This window comes from Molothrus ater, chromosome 2 (assembly GCF_012460135.2).
Source record: "Molothrus ater isolate BHLD 08-10-18 breed brown headed cowbird chromosome 2, BPBGC_Mater_1.1, whole genome shotgun sequence".
NCBI classification, from domain to species: Eukaryota; Metazoa; Chordata; class Aves; order Passeriformes; family Icteridae; genus Molothrus; species Molothrus ater.
The window spans coordinates 24,178,014-24,198,957 of NC_050479.2; the positions used below are offsets into that span (position 1 = coordinate 24,178,014).

Below are 20,944 nucleotides of genomic sequence, written 5' to 3' on the forward strand. Positions count from 1 at the left end.
TTGCCCATCCTCGTCTCTCCTGTCTCCTATTCTATTTGCTTTAACATATATTCAAAAATGCATATAGTTATGTAATTTAGTTGGACTCTACATTCATATTCTCAAAGTATTTTTTGTTCCTTATGCAGGCCTTTCACTCATTTCTGACCAGTTTATCAGGATAGACATTGCTACAGCTTTTGATGGGAAAGTATCTCTAGAGACTTAGGTGCAGCCATAGAAGAACTCAGTAAAAACAGCTCCTTGCAGGAATTGAAAAATATGTTTTAGACTTTTTCATTATATGATACTCTACCCTCCCCTACTGTGCAATAATTTTTACCTTTACTAATAGATTAGATGATTTTGGTAAACATGATAAATGTGCCAATTTCTACTACTGACTGAGAACAGATTTACTTCTGTGATGGTGGCTGTGAGTCAGACCCCTTTGACAGTGCTGGCACACAATTGTTGGATTAGTTAGACACAAAGAAATATTTGTGATCGAAGTCTTAACAGGTGGTGATAGGTGGTAGGTTTTTTCCTCTGTGAATTTGTTTACACATGTGTGGAAGGTGATTTGGAGGTGGAGTTTTGCCAAGGATATCCAGAAATCGTCAAAGAATTGAATTTTACTCTGCCACTTGTGATTTATGGAAATGTTCTTAGTAGGTGAAGAAGGTGGGGGTTGAAAAGGTGGATGGGGGTGGGTGTGGTTTATCATATGATTTCAGATAGTGCAGGAAGGAAGGAATAAACTGAGTGACAGGCACCTGTCCTACTTCTCCCATTTCAAACACCTCTGGTTTTGCCCATTTTAGACCAATCTTGTGAAGCTGCTTTTGATGCACCAGGCAAACCCCAATCTTCTTAACTGCAATAATGAAAAGCCTTCAGGTAGGTGAAAATCCATGTATGTAGTGTATGTATTAGCTATCGTGACACATTTTCTTTCCTTCCTGTTTTCTTAGCTATAGTTTATTTAGTGTGTAGAGTTATATACACATACACATGCATACATTCTTACACACATTGCTGAAAACTGCTGGTCATGGTAATGCAGGATATCATATCAATTGACAGCATGTCCTTCCACTTGTTTCATTCTCTGTTCATTTTTAGCTATGTTTCTTACTTGAGAGTTCTTCTGTGCCCTGGTGGTAGCTGCATTTACACATTTTGGTGACTTCTCACTGAGTTCTTTTCTGTCTCAACTGCTTATAAGTATGTGACCTCTTGAGTTGGAATTTCTATAGCTATTGTCTGAAAACAAATTCAACACCTAGTTTTGAAGTGTAGCTGTCATTGTTTACTGCAGAAGGGACCTTCTTAAACCACAGAGCAACAGGGAGCTGAAGCACTGGCTCTAAAGGTAACAGAATTGTAGACTCTGTTAGGTTGGAAGGGACTCCAGATTGACTGGTCTAACACAAAGATCAAAGCAGAGCTGATGTCAGTAATGCTAGTTAGCAGTGTGGAAAAGAAGAAACACATGGCTGTTCTACATTCTGTGCCTAGGATAAAACGAAGATGCAACTCAGTAATGTAGATAATACAAACTTCCTGTCAGATTATGGGTGAAACTTCCCTTGCATAATAAAGCAAAATATATTAAGCTTCAAGTGCTGTACTGCCTATAAATACAGGGAACTTCATGACACCTTAACAGTGTTGTTTGTGGTTAGATAGAGTTTTCATTTGTAAAAAAGGCTGGGAACTAAACTCAGATAATCTAACAATGCAGTTAGTTAACCATATTTAGTAGGTATTTAACACAGTTGAGTTAACCTGTCTTCCTGGTCTGCAAACAGAACTGTTTTCAGCACTTCTGTATGTATGAACCATATAAATCTAGCTTGTAGAAATGTAAAACACTTGAAAAGGATTTAAGTTCATGTTTTCACAGGAATAAAGTGTTGAAAAGGGTTGTATTACTTTTCCTGAAGTCCTGTAAATTATTGAATACTTCAATTTGCTACACAGCAAGAATAGATTTGAGGTTTTGCATATGACAGCTTAAGTCTGTACTGAATTTACTTTGCCTTTGTTTCCCAGTAGTTTTAAGTATTATTTTATGATTGATATCTGAGCAATTCCTTTCGGGTTGTCTAGCCATGTGTTTAGTCTTAATCTAATGTAGAGATTTTAATTCAAAGGAGCTTTTCTGCACCATTTTTTTGTCTGATATCTTGTTGTTCCAATGTCTTAGATGTTGCAGCTTCTGATTTTATTGAGGAAATGCTTCTGAAGGCTGAAATTGTTTGGGAGGAAAAAATGAAAGACCCTTTAGCTGCTTCTACTTTATCTCAAGAAGAGCCATATGAGGAGATCATCCATGATTTGCCCACAATTTCCAATAAACTGTAAGTAAGTGCTGGTGGTGTTATAGAGCAATTCCCTGCAGTCAGATTATCCTTTGAACCATATCTGTCAATCTGTGAATTCTAGCTGAATGTGCTTGAGATATTTAAATCCCACCTGGACATGGTCCTGGATAACTGTCTTTACATGTCCCTGCCTGAGCAGGATGAATGGACCAGGTGCCCTCTAGGAAGTCCTTTCCACCTCCAGCCATTCTGTGATTCTGTGTGATTTGATGGATCAAATAACTTTCCTTTTTGAAATCTCCTGAATAATCTTTTGCATTTGTATCTCTCATATCTTTTTGTCAACCTTTGTTTTATAGTTATAGATTACGAATAATAAAATATTATAATTGCCAGCAGAAATTACCTGGGGTTGCTTTAGCAGAATTCTTAGAGGTTAATACTGTAGACTTGAACACCCTTTTCTTAAGGTAGATTGGTATAGTGTAAGTAAAACTATCATTGCTTATGAGAGAAGCAAGGATAAATCCTGAAAAGAGAAAAATCAGATATGTGATTGAAGATGAAATTATACTAATAAAAATTATATTTACAAATTTATATTTAGAATTTTACTGCTTAAAATTCAAGTGGAATCAAGTCGCATTTAGCAGTGAGGACTTAAAACTCAGTATTGAAGAGTCAATTTGTCTTAAGTTGCAAATGTTGGTACTTTTGTATTTCTTTTTCAACCTTAAAAAAAGATTGCCATGAGTATGTGAAAAGAGATGTACAATAGGTATGGAGCACATAACTGGCTGTGTTATGGTAGTACAAGAGATGTACAATAGGTATGAAGCCACATAACTGGCTGTGTTATGGTAGTACAAGACATACTGATATTTCAAATTCTTCTTTCCAGATGCTGTGATCCAGGGAATTTTAAAAGTTACAAGTAATGCATTTATACAGTGTGCAGTTGCCATATGTTGAAAGTATATATTTGCTAGTTGCATAATCTTGCAAAACATTGACAATAATTTTTCTGTAGTAATCACTGAAGAGTGTGTGAAGAAAACAATAACCTCTTATAGAGAAACAGATAAAGTATACATGCTTCCATTTCATAGTAGTTATGGCTGGCAGAATGTGTTTGGATACATTAAAATTTGGAAGAGGTGAGCAACTATCATAAAATGATCAATCTGTTAAACTCAGAACTCTGTGGGATATATTGATATTTAGTAAAGATTTAATATTTCATGGATGGTAAACACAGTGTGTTGTTTCTGCTTCATGATTTGTAGTCATTAATAAATGCAGCTGGATATATGATACTAATGTTTATGAAATTACAAATTTTTCATGCTTGGCAATTCCTTACAAAATAATCAGTCCTCCGTCTGACCCACTGTTTCAATAGCATAAATCATACTCCTCAAATTTATGTGGCCTTCAACTGTCTTTTAAATGAAAAAAAATTAATCTTGAGGCACCACTTGAGGCCTTTAGATTCTGAAATGTAGCTAAATCATTTATTTTTAATTGTTGATATGTTTTAATACTAGAAGTAGAGGGTAGGTCACTCTTGTACCTATGTAATGATGCCTAGCAAAAGTTATTCATAGAGGTTTTAGAGACTTTGAGAACAGTCATCATTCTTGTGATGACTAAGTGATCTAGGTGATGCATTTCCCTGTGTTTTATATTCTAGAAGTTTGTACTCCAGTGCACATATTGCACTGAATGTTGGTTTTAGTGCTAACACCCATTAACCTCTGGAAGACATGACCTGCGCATATTTTAAGTGGTGTGAAAATATTTTTTTTCTCTACTCTTTCCTTCCTGTAATACATAGATTTAGATAGCTAATTTTTGAGAGTTTTCCATATAGTGACTCTTTGCATGACAATAATGCAACCTGATGTGTAAAAACCTTCACTGGAAGTTTTGAAAAAGCAAAGCCCACTGAAGAGAAAACCATAGAAAATGGATATGTGTGTGGAATTGGACGAGTTTAGCTTCTATTGCCAATGTATCCCAGTGTGGGGCTGCATCTAGTCTGTGGTGCTTGCATGAGAATACAGCACCAGTGAAGCCAAAGCCCTGCTCAGCTCTGTGTACTGGCTTTGGCAGTGATCCTTTGCACATACCCATAGGGGACCATTATTAGGATATAGTAAGCTTGAGGTAATGACACTTCGGCACGTTCTTGAGACTTTTAGCAGTCTTAGGGTTAAACACTTCCTCAGCCAGAGCTTTGCAGTACCCATCTATCAGTTCTGCTGTCAGTGCAGTGAAGTATCAGCTGGCCAGCCAACTATTCTGACATTGGAGCATTCTTGGAAGGCAAAATCATTGATGTATTTCTCCCCTGCATGTCTCAGCTATCACTACTGAATATGTAAAACTGTTGGTGAACCATACCACACAGAGTTCTATGTTACTTATAAATCCTCTAACCTTAATTTATAGTGGCTGAAAATCAGGTGTCATCTCAAAGGTAGTTATCTCAGCTCTACAGTATCATACTTATAATTGTGAAACTTAAAACCTTTGCATAGAAGTATTATTCTAAATGATAGTAGACGTATTCTTAAGATACAGTGAATTATCCTCCAGACTGGCTCCATACTGCCTTTTGGAAAGTCAGCCTAGATTCCTGGTTTCAACATTTTTTTTCCAATGGCTAATGTTGAAAACAGAGTTTCATCCTTCATGCTCTGTTAAGAGTCTTTAGAGAGATGTGTACTGTGCTAGTTTGAAGATAAATATCTGTGCTATTCTTGTGTACCAAATCAATTTTTTAGTGCTGAAGAGGAGTGCACAATAATAATCCATTTATACCTTTGCTTTAGTATATATTGCTTCCATTCTTTATCAACTCTTTAGATGTAAGAAAGAAATCTGAGGTGGAAAGTTTTACAATAGTTCCAAGTAACTCTGTGTTGTGACCATATTGCTTTGTGGCCATTTCTCAGAAGAAAACAGTATTCAAAAGCAGACTCAAAAATTATGAACAAACAATTATAAATAGCATGTGTTTTGTCAGCAAATCTAGTTTTGCTGGTTGAAATTTAAATCACAGCATTGATTTCTGGAATAACACTGTAAAGAGGTGAATTGAGAGTCAGGAGAGGAAACAAAATTTAGTAGTCAGTATATTTGAAATATGCTGTTACCAAGCAAACCTGGCTTTCTGCATTGCACTCAATCTCATCAGTGAGGTGCGGGTGGCAGGGGGCAGGGTTGCAGTTATTTCTCTTTGTCACTCCTCTTGTCTTGCTCTTTTCTTGTGCTTTACACAGGCTCTCCACAAGCTGCAGCACCTTTGAGGCCATACCTGCTCCAGCATAGTTCCTTGGTCATAACTGACCAAGTAAATTAGCTGAAGGACAGAATTTTAGTAATGTCATGAAGTTATCTGAAGGTTGACCATTGCAGCAAACCTAAGGTCTATGCTGGAAAGTTTTGTCTTAATTTTAATGGTACAATCAAAAGAAAATTTTTACTCCACTGGCAAAAATACCAGCCCAGAATACATTAGTCTACATAGCTTACAGTTCAGAACATTAAATTCGCCATATTTTTTTAAAAGTGACTTCAGGCTCATGCTATGGTCACAATGATCACTGTACTACTTCAGTACATCTGCCTGTAGAGCACAGATAGTGCAGTCATCTAGGTAGTGATAAATACCAAAAAATTAAGAACTTACTCTCAAAGTAATGCTAACTTAATCACATTGTATATTTTCTGATGCATGTTTAAGTAAATATTAATTATAGTAATGATGTGTTTCAAAATCAGTGCAAGAATGTGAAATAAAATTGAAATAGATGTGTTCAAGACAGCAAAACAGAAAAGAGATTCAATTTTTCTTACATTTCAATTCTTTTCTATGTAACCATTTATGTAGCACTTGCCTTTTAATTATTCTAGTGTTTTCAAACACCCTTCTAATGTTTTATCTCTTCTGAAGGTTCTTTATATAACTTTAAGAAGTGTTTAGACTGAAATTTCAGAGATTATGCACTTTATAGGTGTCAGCTGAATTAGAAATTGTTTGAAGCATCTCAGAATTGCCTGTGGAAGATTACAGAAATTTTCTCCAACAAAAGCTATAAGCTCAAAGGGCCCATGACAATATTACTGCAGATTCTTCCTTGATATGATTCTCTTATCAAATTAGAAGGTCTCCAAGTGCTTCCAATATTGATGATAAAACTTCCAATTATTTGATTGTCAGCTCTTATGTTTCATATTATTTCTTTTTTTTTTTAATGACATGGTAGAGGATGGCAACTTATAGAAAAACATCTCACTTTATCTTAAATAATGTCCAATAAAAATACACTATATTTCAAATTAATTCCATACATGAAGGCTTCTTTGCATAAAAATTAAAATCACTGTTCCTCCATATAACATTCAATATTTTTTTCCAGTCAGATAGGCAGGTAGAGAGTCCTACCATGTTCAAATAATTTTGCCCTAGATAACACTTCTTCTTATCTACTGTCCAACATTATTTTGGCATAAGTCTTCCTTTGTGGGTAATTATTTAATAATTATCCATTAATTTTCATAAAAGAAGACAGTTCATGCTAATCTACTTGCCTATATTAACATAAAATTTTCCCTTGCACTGTTCTATAGTTGAGTTTTCAGAGGCATTGCTTGACTTAATCTTGTAACTAGTAGAAACACTTTTCTAAAAAGCCAGTGTTTTCTGGAAACATTTTATTTTGGTTTATTGTTCATACTGTCTTCTTGAACCTGAGTTATAATGAACTGTTAGAGTAATTTTAATATATTTTTTTTCTTTCACAGAATCATTCACTTTTTGTTTTAATATGAATTATATGTCATCCTTTCTATCACATGAAGTCTTATTAATATCTCATAAATGTACATAATTGAAAGGCTATTCTTGTATACATCAGTACCTGAAACATGCCTGTTAAATTAAGTTATTATTGTCCTCTTAAATTCAAAATGCATCTCTCAAAACAGTAGGCACTCATTTACCCCTACACTTTTCTGTGATTTACAATCTGCTTCTCTTTTGAGACACCTGAAAGGTTAATTTGGTTGTGAGGAGTTTATAGCTGAATTTTAAGATTTAAGAAGCTGAATTTTCTAATGTGTGTTGTGTAGTTACCACAAAAGGGCAAGACTGAATGGATAAGGTTCAACTTCACAGCAAAAAAAATCCTGGATCTTCACAATTTAAAAGAAACATCACATGAATATTAAAAATTACATAAGTGGCAGTGTTTTGGTTTTTTGTCATTTATGTTTGTGTCACAGGTGTTTAATTTCTTCTACAGTCTAATCACTAATATATTTTATTGTAATTGCCAAATTCTACTCTGCAGTTCAAACTGAAAAAAATGAGGGTATATCTTTTGTCCATGTGATATTTGGTAAATTTGTCACACAATTATCTATGGTAAATCTAAGCAGCAAATAGAATTTTTTTTTAACCTATGTTCCTCTAGATATTTTACATTTAAATGTCTGAAGCAAAACATCTTGAGGAAAAAAAAAATTTATATTTCACCATAAAATGTTTAAACTAATTCTTTCAATATTTGCAGAGTTACAGTTTCATGAAAGGTTTTGTTTGTCTATCTTTTATTCTGTGGGAAATGACTTTGTCTTGTTTTTCAATTAATTCTGTCTAGAAGATGTTTTGTACTTTATTTCTAATATGATAGGTGTATTTCAGTTCTGTTTCCAAGAGCAGCTCTTATCTCAAGTTGCTATCAGTGTTAGCTATGAGTATTCATTTGAATTAATTGTATAATCATGATTTTTAATAATCAGTGATTAAACTGAAGTAACTTAGAGTAAATATACGATTTATTTTAACTAAGTTTGGGCTTTATTCCACAGTGGAATGCACTATTCCCACATTCCCATATTAAGTCCACATTTGCTTTCAAAGAAATTATGTACATATTTTGGCAAGGAGATGATGTACACTCCATGAGATTGTGTCATTTGCACTGTCAGAATCCAGACTATTATTTTTTAAGATATTTCTCAACTCATGCAGCTGATTCCTTGCTAATTCCTTGGATGTACAACTCAGAAAAATCATCCAAGATTTTGGCGTTGTTGTTTTTCAGAAGTGTCATATTGTCTGAACTGCCAGTAGGGAAAACAAGTTCATGTGTATAATAACAATAGCTTTAAATCTTATGTGGATGAAGAGTAATGCACATTGTTCAAGTAATTTCAGGAGTCTGCTATTTGCTTTCTTGTTTGTTTGGTTATTTTTACTTTAGCACAATTTCAGAGCAGCTTCCAGTCATAAAATGAATCTTAGATATTGCAGATTAAAAGTAAGCTAAAAATGATGGAATTTAATTTTAATAGCTGCAATGGCAATATATGTATTGTTACATTTAAACATACTAATTTTCAAAATAGTATTGTGTAGTTTAACTGTGCTTTTTAAATTCAGTTGCAAAATTGTCTATTGATTTGCCAACCTAGCGCTGTCAAAAGCAGACTCATGCATATTCACTTTGGCTTGCTCAATTCTGCTTCAGAGAAGACATGCATAAAGGTGAATTTTAAATCAAAGTAGGTTTCTCTGCGTCTTTGGGAACAGACCAGACTATGTGAACAGTTTATTTCTCACCAATTTCTTTTCAGTATTTGGACCAGGAGCTTGTGTTTCAGCCCTGAGCTGTATCCCAGCTCTGTGCTTGTGCCACCCACAATTTGATTGTCATCTTCAGTAGGAGTCTAATTGCTTTATTGATTCTCTTTGTAGCAATCCCCTGGCTTTACCGATTGCCAAGCAAGACAGTTTGCTGGAGAAAGATACCATGTTCAAAGATGCAGCTAAAGGCTTATGTAAGCAGCAATCTCAAGACAGTGCATCTGAAAATATCACTGTGAACACCACAACCAAACTTGAGCAGGTAACAGTATGCTGTGTCTTGAAATTTTCATTAGTGCTTAGGTCTGGAAGTTGTAAACTTAATGAAGCTGAAGACCATAGTACTTTTTTCCCTCACCATACAGCACTATCATTTGCACTGTGTCACCTTGATCACTCCCTGCAGTCTGTTTCCTCTGCAAATTGAACAGCTGTTTCCTGCCAGCTACTGGTCAGGGGCTGTGGGGAGGGCTCAGAGCCCCTCAAATTCTATTCATGGATGACAACAGGGGAGGAACAACTGTAGGTGCTGCCCAGAGTGTGTGCTTGCCTCAAACTTCGAGTTACAAAAGAAACACAACCTGGGAGACTGACAAAACAAAAAGAATGTCTAAGGAATATCAAGTTGCGAAGTAAGTGACTGTAATTCAAAGCGAGGAATTGCCAGATTTACAGCTGCAGTGTTAACTCCCTTTCTTGTGATAATGTATTAGATCATCAGCACTGATTATTTGGATACACTTTACAGTTTTCTCCACAGGAGGACAATCTCATTCAGTATATAGGATGGATGCAAAAGGAGACAATTATTGCTATAAATCTAGCATATCCCAGCTAATCTATTGCTTATAAATCTAGCATATCCCAGGTTTGAATGTTTAGGACTTAATTTTTTCAGCTTGTTCTTTGCGTTTGTTTTGGGGTTTGTTTTCTTTGGATTTGTTTGCGATACAAACAAAAAATTTGTTTGTTTATTGTTTTTTCTTTTTCTGTTACCTCATTTGGGAAACACATATTCCAGAAATATTTAGCCATTTAAGAAAAAGCTACATTAGGAACAAGGGATGGGGGAGGGGAGCATTTCCATTAAAAATAATTTAATGTGAATTTGAAGCATAACAAAGGAGCAAGATACTGGTTTGATTTAAGCCACATTTGGTTCAAAGAAACTGCATCTCTGTCTTGGCAGAAGAATGCATGCTGCTCTGCTTTTTATTTGGATGTGTTTCAGAGGAATGGCTTGATCATAGGAGATGAATCAGTGCATCCATATGTAAATGATATGAGTCAATCTGTGAAAGAACTTCAGCTTTGGAATCCTGTGGAGTGCTGGTTCCCTACCCAGTCAGCAGATACCACAACATGTTTTGCACTTGGCTTACATCTTGTTTTCATGTCATGCAGTTTCTGATGTTGCTGACTGATGTGATTTGGTGGAAACTGCCTTTCCAAGGGACAAGCCCTGCTGGTCAGAAAAGTGAATGCTTGAAACCCTTTAAGGAGGAATACTCCTATAATTGTAGGAAAAGAGAGGGGAGTATTTAGCTTACAGTCTCGCCAAGATTATTGCTTGCTTCTAGATGTTCAACAGAAGTGTGTACAAGAACACAAATACTTTTCTTCTGCCTGAATAATTTTGATGTAAACCTAGCCAAAATTATTCAGGTTTTCATTATCTCTAAGCCAAGCATTTGCTTTGTAGTTTGTGCAGTAAAACATGCACAGAAAGTGATAAGATTAACAGATTAATTTTCAATCTTCCAGATGAAAATGAACAAACAGAAGTTTTTATGCTGATAGTTTCATTGTCCACCACGATCTTGAGTCTCTTCAGGGTCTCAGGGCAGATTTTCAAAAGCACTCCTGTTGTTTCACTGTTTACTACAGTGGAACCTCCCACAATAGTTACAATTCAAAGACAAGAGAGCAGACTTAAAGGTGAAACTCTCTTAGCTCTTTTATTTGAGAAACTTCTGCAGGAAACAGTCTGAAATTCTACTCTAATCTAGCTAGGAGTGTGTATCCTATGTTTTTTTAGGAACTGGGAAAACTAGAAAATATCTGTAGATGCTGAATTTGGACTGATGCATGGATAGGAAGAGGCCTCTCTGAGAAATTATCATTAGCAGGGGATAGCTTAGAAATAGTGCTATTTTAGTGAGGTTTTTAAATGACTGGTTGCATTAGAAAAGAATTAATACAACTTTTCAGTTGGCAAGGGCTTAATGAGCTTTAGCTCTTATGAAGGAAAGAGAGTAAACTGCTTTAATTGCTTCAGGAGAGAGTTAAATTTTGGGAAAGTAAAGAGCCTCTAGATTTTGTCCAATTAAAATATGTAATATATTTTCTTCTGATGTAATTGTGATCCTGGAAGTAGAGGGATTGTATTCTCTACTACTTGCCATGCATTATGTACTGTAGGTGTATGTGTATCATATCTGTATTTGTCTTAATAACCTTAGTTTCTAAAGACAAATTTTTTACATTTAACACTTTTTTATTATTATTATTATTATTATTTTTTAATTTCACAACTTGGGAAATAAAGCTTTGATTTAGTGCTGATAGCAAAGGAAATCTTTGAACAACCCCTTCCTGCTGTTCCTGTCTTTTGGGTATCCTAATCTAAGGATTGTTTTATGAGTTGTCTGTTATTCTTACTAGTTGCATTCAAAGTACACTCAAAGTAATCATGTTCTGTTTAATTTTTCAGTAGGATATGTGGAGTCATTACTTGAATTTTATGTTCATATATTATTGAAGATCATCAGGATGATATTTTGTATGCTTTATGTCAGAAACACCACACATTCTTAGGCAATCTGGCATGCAGATTAAGCCTTTATTGGGGGATCAAAAAGAAAAAATTCATCCTAGCACATTTCAGACATGCATTTTTAATAGAAAAAGCCTGTAACTTTTTTGGTTTGGAAATAAATAACTGTTCAAAATTATGTATCACTTCAAGTTTCTTAAATTAAAAAAATGCTAGAAAAGAGCCTTACGAAAATATTATTTCCCAGGTAGATTTTTATTATTTGAAGTATAGGAGGTGGGGATGAAGTGACTACTTCAATAAAGCCTTTTGGACCTTTCTTGGCTTGTATTAGCTTTTGCTTTTTCCTATTTAAAAGGTGTTCTTTGATCATCAGTAACATCAAGATCTGTGCTGCCAAACAAAGGAGGCAGTATGAATAATTTTCAGAATTTTATCATATTCTCAATTTCTCTTCCTCTCATCTGGGAAGGATATTTTTTGATAACAGATTCAAGTTAATAGCTTGGAATTGAATTAGATGCTTCATGCTGCAAATAAATATAAATTAAATGTTTTATTTCTCTTAATTGAGTCTTCTTTAAAACAATAAAATTGTCCTTTGGTTCTTGTTTATGTATTGTTGGCCACATGAACTGTGTGATAGAGTATCCCCTGATGCCCTTTTGATTGTTCCAGTATGAATTATGACACAGACAAGGCTCAGCTGTGCATAACATAATATTACACATAAGAGCTAGGATGTATATGTATTTCAGTGACACAAGTATGTAAAAAAAATATATAACTAAATAATATATATAACTATAAAACTATATATAATGAATCTATGAGCAGATTCTGAACGTTGTTAAGTGTATGTAATTGAATAAAGAGAAATCTTCATTGTAAGCATTAAAAATATAAAAACTAATCACTCCCAGAGGCATGGTTATGTTGGAACTTCTGCTGTATGTATGGCTATTTTTATTTTGTCTCATAACATATACATCATGCAATTAAAATGATAGCCAGATAGATGCATTGATACAAAACACATTTGTATGCTCAGAAAAGTGGATGAGAGTGGAAGCTTTAGGTGCCCATAAATAAAATACTAAAAATGTACATACTGTTTAGTGTTAAGGCAAATCAGTTGTGAGTTTAAGGGATTTAGACTTTCTTATTTCTATGTGATTATTTCCTTGTTGAACTATGGAATTTGGTGCAATGAGTCAGGTAGAAAATGCTGAAACTCCAAATCCTAAACTATGTAGAAAAATTTTGAAAAGATTTTGATTTCCTTACTTGGAGTTTTACTGAGCACTTCACATTTCTAACCATACCTACAGAATGAGCATTTTTGGCCATGCCTAGATTATGAAATAAATGCAAGCCAGTGCCTGTTTCCTGGCCTAGGGCTGTGTGGGATGAGTCCATAGACATCTGTAAGGCAAAATTTTTTTCCCTGCAGAGATGGGGCCATGTCCAAATGACCTATGGGAAATTATTATTGTCATGTAACCTGAATGGTATCCAGATTTCATCTGCATGAGTACTAGCTGATAGGAACCAGGAATGTATAAGGAAGTATGCTAAAAAGTTCAGAAAACATGGAGAATCTCAGGGCAGTACTTTTATCCAAGCCTTGCTTTTATTTACAAATACCTAGCAGAGGTTTAATCTTTGTAGAGTTAGATTTAAAGGAGCTCATTCTCCGTCACAGATGTTCTGAGTTTTGATAGCACACAAGGGAGTGCCTGTTTTGTTCTTTCATGCCAGGTGAGCACACTATTAAGGAAAGAATGCCACAGACTTGTCTCTCTGCTCTCTTTCTACAAGACACTTAAAATATTCTTGCAATTCTTTGGTTATTTTTTTTCTATTCCAATGTACATCATCAAAGACAAATGCCAAAATGCAATTTAATTTTTTGTTTTGCCAAGTGGAATTCTTGTTCTCTAGTCAGCTGTACATCCAACTGCCATAATTAAAAAAAAAAGGGCAAGAAATGCCATTTTCTGTGTGATAGAGGGATCTTCACTCACTTCAATGGGGTGAGGAACAAACCTCTTCAATAGGTAGACAATAGGTGCCTTACACCTGAAAGGCACAGGTAGTGAAATCTGAATATCAGGTTTTCTGAACTTCACCTTGAACCTGTGGCGACTGAGCTGCAGCTTGGAAGTTCTGTGTCAGGTCTCCAGTACTAAACACAAGTATCCATAGTCTTTGGGCTCTTCCCCATGGCAGAAGCAAGCTCCATGATCCCTCCAGTATCTCCCAGTCTGCTTCTGCCTCTGATCTCCTGTCACTGACAAAAGCTGAAGGTGCTGAGGTGTTCACCAAAAAAGGGCAGTGCCTGCTTTTCTCTTGAGCCTTCATTTTAAGCAGAGCAATAGAAGAAAGAAGTATCATCTTAAACTGTCCATTCTCAAAATAGACCCTAAGTTATTATAGTAAACTCTGAGCAAACTACTTAATTCTATTGCCATTCATGTGAGAATTTTCTGTTTCTGGGTATTTTGCTGACATGAAAAAAGAATCAAACTACATTTGAAGTGTAGACCACTATTTATAAGCACACTGCTTAATGTGTCAGTGTTTATTTTGTCTTTAATCAAATTTCCATTATCACTGATTCTTTTTTCTTCTGTCTCCCATTTTAAGTGTAGATCATTATTTATAAGCACACTGCTTAATGTAGCAGTGTTATTTGTCTTTAATCAAATTTCCATTATCACTGATTCTTTCTTCTTCTGTCTCCTGTCTCAATCTTTTGGATCTTTTTTGTTTCATTAGGTTTTTTTTTTTTTCATTTACCCTTTCAGAGTTTATATTATTCACGCTAATCTCAAAAGTGTTAAACAATTTCACTCACCAGTTTTGGCTAAAATGGACTCTTCTGATTATCTGCTGGTTTCCCTAACAACACATATCCAATTTCTTACTAACTTGCTTCTCTTCTGCAAGAAAAATTCAAGTACAATTTCAAATCCCATATGATAAAGAGTGGTCTGAGAGCTTCATTAAATACTGCAAGAAATACTTTACAAATCGAGTAGTTAATTTCTTGATTTCTTCTGCTATAAACATTTAATGAAGAGAGCAGGAAAATTGCATTTGATCCAAGAATCTTTATGAGTTTAAGAAGTGAAAATTTGCACTCTGATATCTTCTTAAGAGCCCATCAGACTCATGCAGTTATACACCATAACATTGATATTAATTTTTATATTCTTCTCTTGATTAATGATGCGGATTTATTGGGAGTCACAACTTATCAGTTTCCTAATGCATTTTTTCCCCATAAATTCTAGTGGTCTTGGTTTATACTGTAGAGTTAGAACATTATGGTACAGAATGATTCATTCTGAGGTTACTTTATTTCTCTAATTTGTGTTTTCTAGATCAAGCTAATGCCTCCAGCTCCAAATGATGACCTGGCCTCTCTGAGTGAGCTAACAGACAGCAGCCTGCTTTATGAGATTCAGAAGCGTTTCAATAATAATCAGATATATGTGAGTTGCTATTCACCTATTAATAGTAAGCTTTCAAGTAAGACCAAAGAGAGAACAGGAGAAATAGGGTTGCTATCATAACTACTGGACAGTAACCTGCCCCAAACTCATGATTAGTTTTAAAAGGATGAGGGCATGTATGTGTGTGTAAGCCCTGCAATTCCTCAAGATTGTGCAGGAAAAGGAGAAATAAAAAATAGAATATCACTTCAGACAGGTTTGAATACAATTTATATGTGTTTATTTCATGGAGGAAGTAAGTTGGTAAACATTAATGAATGAATTTGTCATGAATGAGTGTTTTAAGGTTGCTCAGATCATGGTGTGGTTGGGGCTGGGGGTGCACCACCATGATTTGTAATCTTCCTTCTCAAACCACCAGAAGAGCCTTCCATTTTTAATGCTATGTTAATTTAATAGAGCATGAGTACTGGAAATGTAAAAGAAATTTAGATCTAAAAAGCTTAGAATTCTACATGGGAGATTTAATTATTAATTTCTTCCAGCATCAGAGAAATAATTATATTGTAGTGTTAATCATCTAGATACCAAAAGAAATTTTTGTATCCCTTTCCATATCTTACCCATAACTTATTACTAACTTACTAAGCAGCTGAGTGGAGTGTAAATGTGAAACGAGTATATTATTTTTAAATTTATAAGTTGATTACACTATTTAGACTAAGGGAATATGGAGAACTGTTATGTTGCTATGAATCCTTTTGAAAAGGTGGGAACTTCAGTTTTAGGTGTTATGACATTCAATGGTAAAAAAAATTCTGGGGTTTGGAATCATGGATTAAATGCTAAAAAATACTCATTATATGAGTATTTATTTTTCTTTATCTCACTTTCAAATATACCAGATAACTTGAACTGAATTAATGAAGATCCACAGAGGAAGTCTTTTATTTTAAGATGCTGAAGATTTCACCTGAAAGGATCTTGTACTCTGGAATTCTCTTAGCTTAATAGAATTTGTAGGCAGCAATCACTAGTGTTCTGCTCAACAGCAGAAACTGTTCTCTAGTAGAGTGTCAGCACCAGTGCTGAAGACGCTTGCATCTTGACTTGGTTCTTAGACTTAGAAGGAAAAGTCCTTGGGCTCCAATTCCAAGCCAAAGTCCTCATTAGCACTGAACACTTCCTGCTCCATGTTCTTTTTTAGCTTTATAAAGTTTCATTCTGCCAGAAAACCCAACAGTGAAGTCAGGATGGGTGAGAGAGGTGAAATAAATTGATGTATTTTAGAAGAAAACCAGTGCATTTACTATGAAAGACAATATTTTCCACCTCCCCAAATCACAATGCTTCATGTTGAAAAAGACAACATGACTGGAACAGTTCACATGATGCTTTGCTGTCTGACCTCTTCAGAGGCAGAAGTCTGGCAATTTTTGCATTCTAATAGCAGCAGCTATTTATGTGGAGTGAAAAGTATAGCAGCAAGAGTGGCCTACAGTCTTACACTAAAGTGGACAGAATTGTAGAATGTTTGACTTGGAAAGGACCTTTAAGATCATCTGGTTCCAACCCTCCAGCCATGGCCAGAGACATCTTCCAGTAGAAGATGTTAAACTCAGGGCCCCATTTCCTGTCCTTGAACAATTCCAGGCATGGGACATCCTCTGGGCAACCTCTTCTAGTGCCTCAGCATTGTCACAGTAAAGATTTTTGTTTTCCTAGTAGCTAATATAAATCTTTTTCTTTTCAGTTTAAATCCACTCCTCCTCATTCTGTCCCTACAATCCCTGACAGAGTCCCTCCCTGTCTTTCCTGTAGGCCCCTTCAGGTATTGGAAGGTTGCTATAACTTCTCCCTAGAGACTTCTGTCTCAGCTTTCTCAGCCTATCTTCATAGCAGAGGTGCTCCAGGCCTCTGATCATCTTTTTGGCCTCATTTTGCCCTAGCAGGTCCATGTCTTTGCTGTGCTGGGACCCCAGAGCTGGATGCAGTGCTCCAGGTGGGCTCTCACCCAGAGCAGGGCAGAATCCCCTCTCCCCCACTGCCTGTGGTGCAGTCCAGGCCACAATTGGCTTTCCAGGCTGCAAGAGCACAGTGCTGGCTCATGTCCAGCCTCTCATCCATCAGTAGCCCCAAATATGAAATAGTAAAATCTTGCAAATATGCAATCATTCGATTATTTACTCTTTCTGATATGGTCAGGATAGCTTTTCTAGATTCATGCTCATAAGTTCCTATACGCATACACTTGCATAAAGACTTATATGTTTATCAATTGCTCCATCTTACACCACAAGCAACATATTTTAATGTATCGACTCTGGATAACCAGTGAAGCATTTTTAAATTATGTCATCTATTCCATAAAAATCACTTGAGGAGCTTTTTTATGTGGTAGGCATGCCAGGAGTTAGACTCAATGATCCTTGAGGGTCCCTTCCAACTCAGCAGCTTCTGGGATTCTGTGACTTTTTTTTTAGTTTAGCAAGTGTTAAGTTGCAAATTAACTTTCAAATAATCTACCAATAATATATGTAGTGCAATTTTTCTCTGCATAATTTTCAGTTATGAAGAATTCAATTTTATTACATAAAAATACTAATTAATTCTGTTCAAAATGTAAATTTAGATCTCAAATTCGAACTATGGAGTTAAAAGCTCAGAATTCAGGAATTATGTTTAGCATGTTGTCAGCTAGATTTAAGAGGCTTTGTTGAGAGTTCTTTTTGGAAGAAAGCCATTAACCTCCTTAAAAATTTAATTTATTATTTAATAAAGCAATTATGCCTTCTTTTTTTCAGACCTACATTGGTGATATACTGTTACTTGTTAACCCATTTAAAGAACTTCCTATTTATTCTACCATGGTAAGCTTTCTCTTTTTAAAATTTTGCAGATATTTTTTCACAATTCATATAGTTCATTTGACCAGTCAAACCCCTAAAATTAATTAATGTATATGCACATTTTATATGGGGGGCATCTTAGTTTTAGTATTTTAGCAAAGCCTTAAAAATTTCTTCCAAGATACAGCTATTTTTTCTGTGTCTTTTTGGTAAGACCGCCATTTTCATAACACTTTGAATGAGCAGGACCTCTTTTGGTTGTTTAAAAATAGTTCCTGATGACCTTGGTGGTTTTTGCTACAGTCAAACTTACAGAAAAAGATGCATACTTCATACAGTGGTTGTTTGAGTTCACACCCCTTGCCCAAAGCATGATTATGGAGATAACAACCTTGGATGGTGCACAAAGGCTCAAAATGTCTGTCTGTGCTCCCCACCAGTCTCCTCATCTGGGGCACTGCAGAGAGCAAAACACCAGCTGAGCACTGCCCTGGGTTGGGCACAGGGAGGGGGCTTGAGCCAGGCACCGCCAGCGTTTGGGCAAGGGGGATTGAGCCATGTGAAAACATCCAAGTGTTTTGATCTCTCCTTCATTTTCACCCAGGTATTTTAGAGATACAGCATTGGTATAACTTAATTTATCCCCCCTCTTATCTTCTCATTGATGCACAGAGATCACAGAGTTCAGCCTCCCTGACAGGGAATGTCCAAATATGTCTATTTAACTTACAAGAATTATAAAGGGTTAATAATTTGGGAGGCAAATTGTCATTTGTGGCTGTTTGCTGCATCATGTGGCTTGGTGTGTAACAGTAGTAAATCTGAGAGAAAGAAACACAGTGATATTCATGGTAGAAGAAGCAGATTCTAAGTTGGGAGTCTGAATTTATTTCTAGAAATCAAAATCATCCATCATCGCCAAGGTTTTAGATGATGGTATTTTTTCCTGGCACTGTGTATTTTATATTGGATACATGATTTTGTGCACCAAGAGAGAACTGTAAAGAGGAAGAGTTTACATATTAAAATGTTTCCTGAATGTTTGCTGCATCTTTACTTCTCTGTGATAGATCTATTTAATTAAGTTCATCATGAGACACTTTTTTGTCCTGTAATTGTTTGGGTCACCTTGGATAATAATTGCTTTGACTTCATCTTTGTAATCTGCAGACAATTGTGCATTATGCAGGTATTTCCTAGATGATCAAGAAACCATGGTCGTAAAACCACTTTGTTTTTGAAATGCTCCAGTGTAGTGCAGCAGCTTAGCTGATGTTGTATTAAAGTCTCTAAGTGTTAGATGGTCTATGTATTAAAGTAATAAAAAGTGATGATCTCAATTCCTCACTAAATGCTGACATGCTATATGATGTGGCTCATTAGTTAGCATTTTTGTTTCAGGTATGTAGTTTGTTAGCTGTCAAAAAGAAAAGGAATGCAAACATGTATTGAGCATGATACTATTTTTAGAACAAGGATGAAGCAATGAAAATATTATCATCTATATCTTTTAATAACAGCCACATTTTATGTTTCCTTCTTTTTTAAAAAAATAATGTATATAACTTTTTGACAGACAATTTGTTATTGTGCAGTGATTGCACACACTTTGTTCCAATAGAATACTACCAAAATAAATGTTTTATAAGAAATCATTCACTCTGAGATGACATAAAGAATCACACAATAATGGACACTGATGTACTTTGCTCCTTATGAAATTCCATGTAATTGTAAGATGACAAAATTATTGCATTTCTACATGGAAATATGCTGTACAACTACACTGCACATTACAATAGCATTATACAAGGGACATGCAAGTACGATTTTGAAGGTATCATAGTGACTGTAGAAATGCTTGAGCTGTGGTCTTGCTGCTTTGTTGCATTCCTGCAGAATTTACTTGTGCCCGATTAGGACAAATATATTCTTGAAGTTCATGTTAGAAAAATACATAAACTCACCACATTTTGCATTGAGCATACTTGTGTGAAGGTTTTTCTTTGTACTTAGTGACATTCTGAAATGATTCCTGGAGAATTGGTGTGGATTTAATCCTTTTGGTCTGGTAGCCCTTAAGGCCTGACTGAGAAGATATCATAGAGGACTCATTCAGCTTCACTGTTGTAGATACCCCAGGATTAAATAGTTTAGTATCTAATTAAATAAGACAGCATGGGCCAGAAAGGGGTGACATATCAGGATATCCTCAGAAAAACAAACAAAGAAAAAAAGAAGTGGTTTCTATAACAGATAATTGGATTTACTCAGGCTTTAAGGGTAGTACATGTTGCCAGCTATTTGTGTCAGGAGTTATTCTATATTGCAGAGAGCCTATTTGTAGGAGACTGCTCTGCCATGTAATAAATTATTAGTTTATAAATTATTCCTTTAACTTTTCATGGGATGTTCATATTTAATTTTGTAAATTTTCAAGTCAAGACATTGAAAAACTATAAATGTAAGGCATTAAAATGTAGCTTACTAGGTTTTCTTTTACTTAATGCACAAACCAGCACTGGTAAGTCCTCTAGTTATGTTTCATTTTGTATCTTAATTAGACTTTCTGTGTTTTAAGATCTATTTTCTGTAATTAAGATCTTCATAGCTGTTGTAAAGGTATCGCTTCTATACATAGAGAAGTTCTGTTCATAATGCTTAGAAAGCTTTACAGAAGACCCAAGATTAAGGAGGTGAAACGTAACTGTTTTGAAATGCATTTATCATTTTAATTTTCTGTAATTTTTCAGGTCACTCAGCTTTATTTAAGTAACTCTGGAAAACTGTGTTCCTCACTTCCCCCACATATATTTTCCTGTGCTGAAAGAGCTTACCACATGCTATTCCAGGAGCAGCGTCCCCAGTGCTTTATCCTCAGGTGAAAATTT

At 35.3% G+C, this 20,944-nt stretch overlaps 1 protein-coding gene across 5 annotated transcripts in view; it reads left to right on the top strand.

Annotated features, from left to right (window-relative positions):
* Window positions 1-20,944, top strand: part of MYO16 (myosin XVI) — a 357,892-nt gene that overhangs the window by 175,228 nt on the left and 161,720 nt on the right. For all 5 annotated transcript variants that reach the window (XM_036381446.2, XM_036381432.2, XM_036381447.2 and 2 more), the window contains exons 8-13: window positions 804-879; window positions 2,192-2,345; window positions 9,079-9,229; window positions 15,133-15,243; window positions 18,009-18,074; window positions 20,807-20,934. In XM_036381446.2, coding sequence (XP_036237339.1) covers window positions 804-879; window positions 2,192-2,345; window positions 9,079-9,229; window positions 15,133-15,243; window positions 18,009-18,074; window positions 20,807-20,934 — 686 coding nt within the window. The remainder of the gene's footprint in view (window positions 1-803; window positions 880-2,191; window positions 2,346-9,078; window positions 9,230-15,132; window positions 15,244-18,008; window positions 18,075-20,806; window positions 20,935-20,944) is intronic.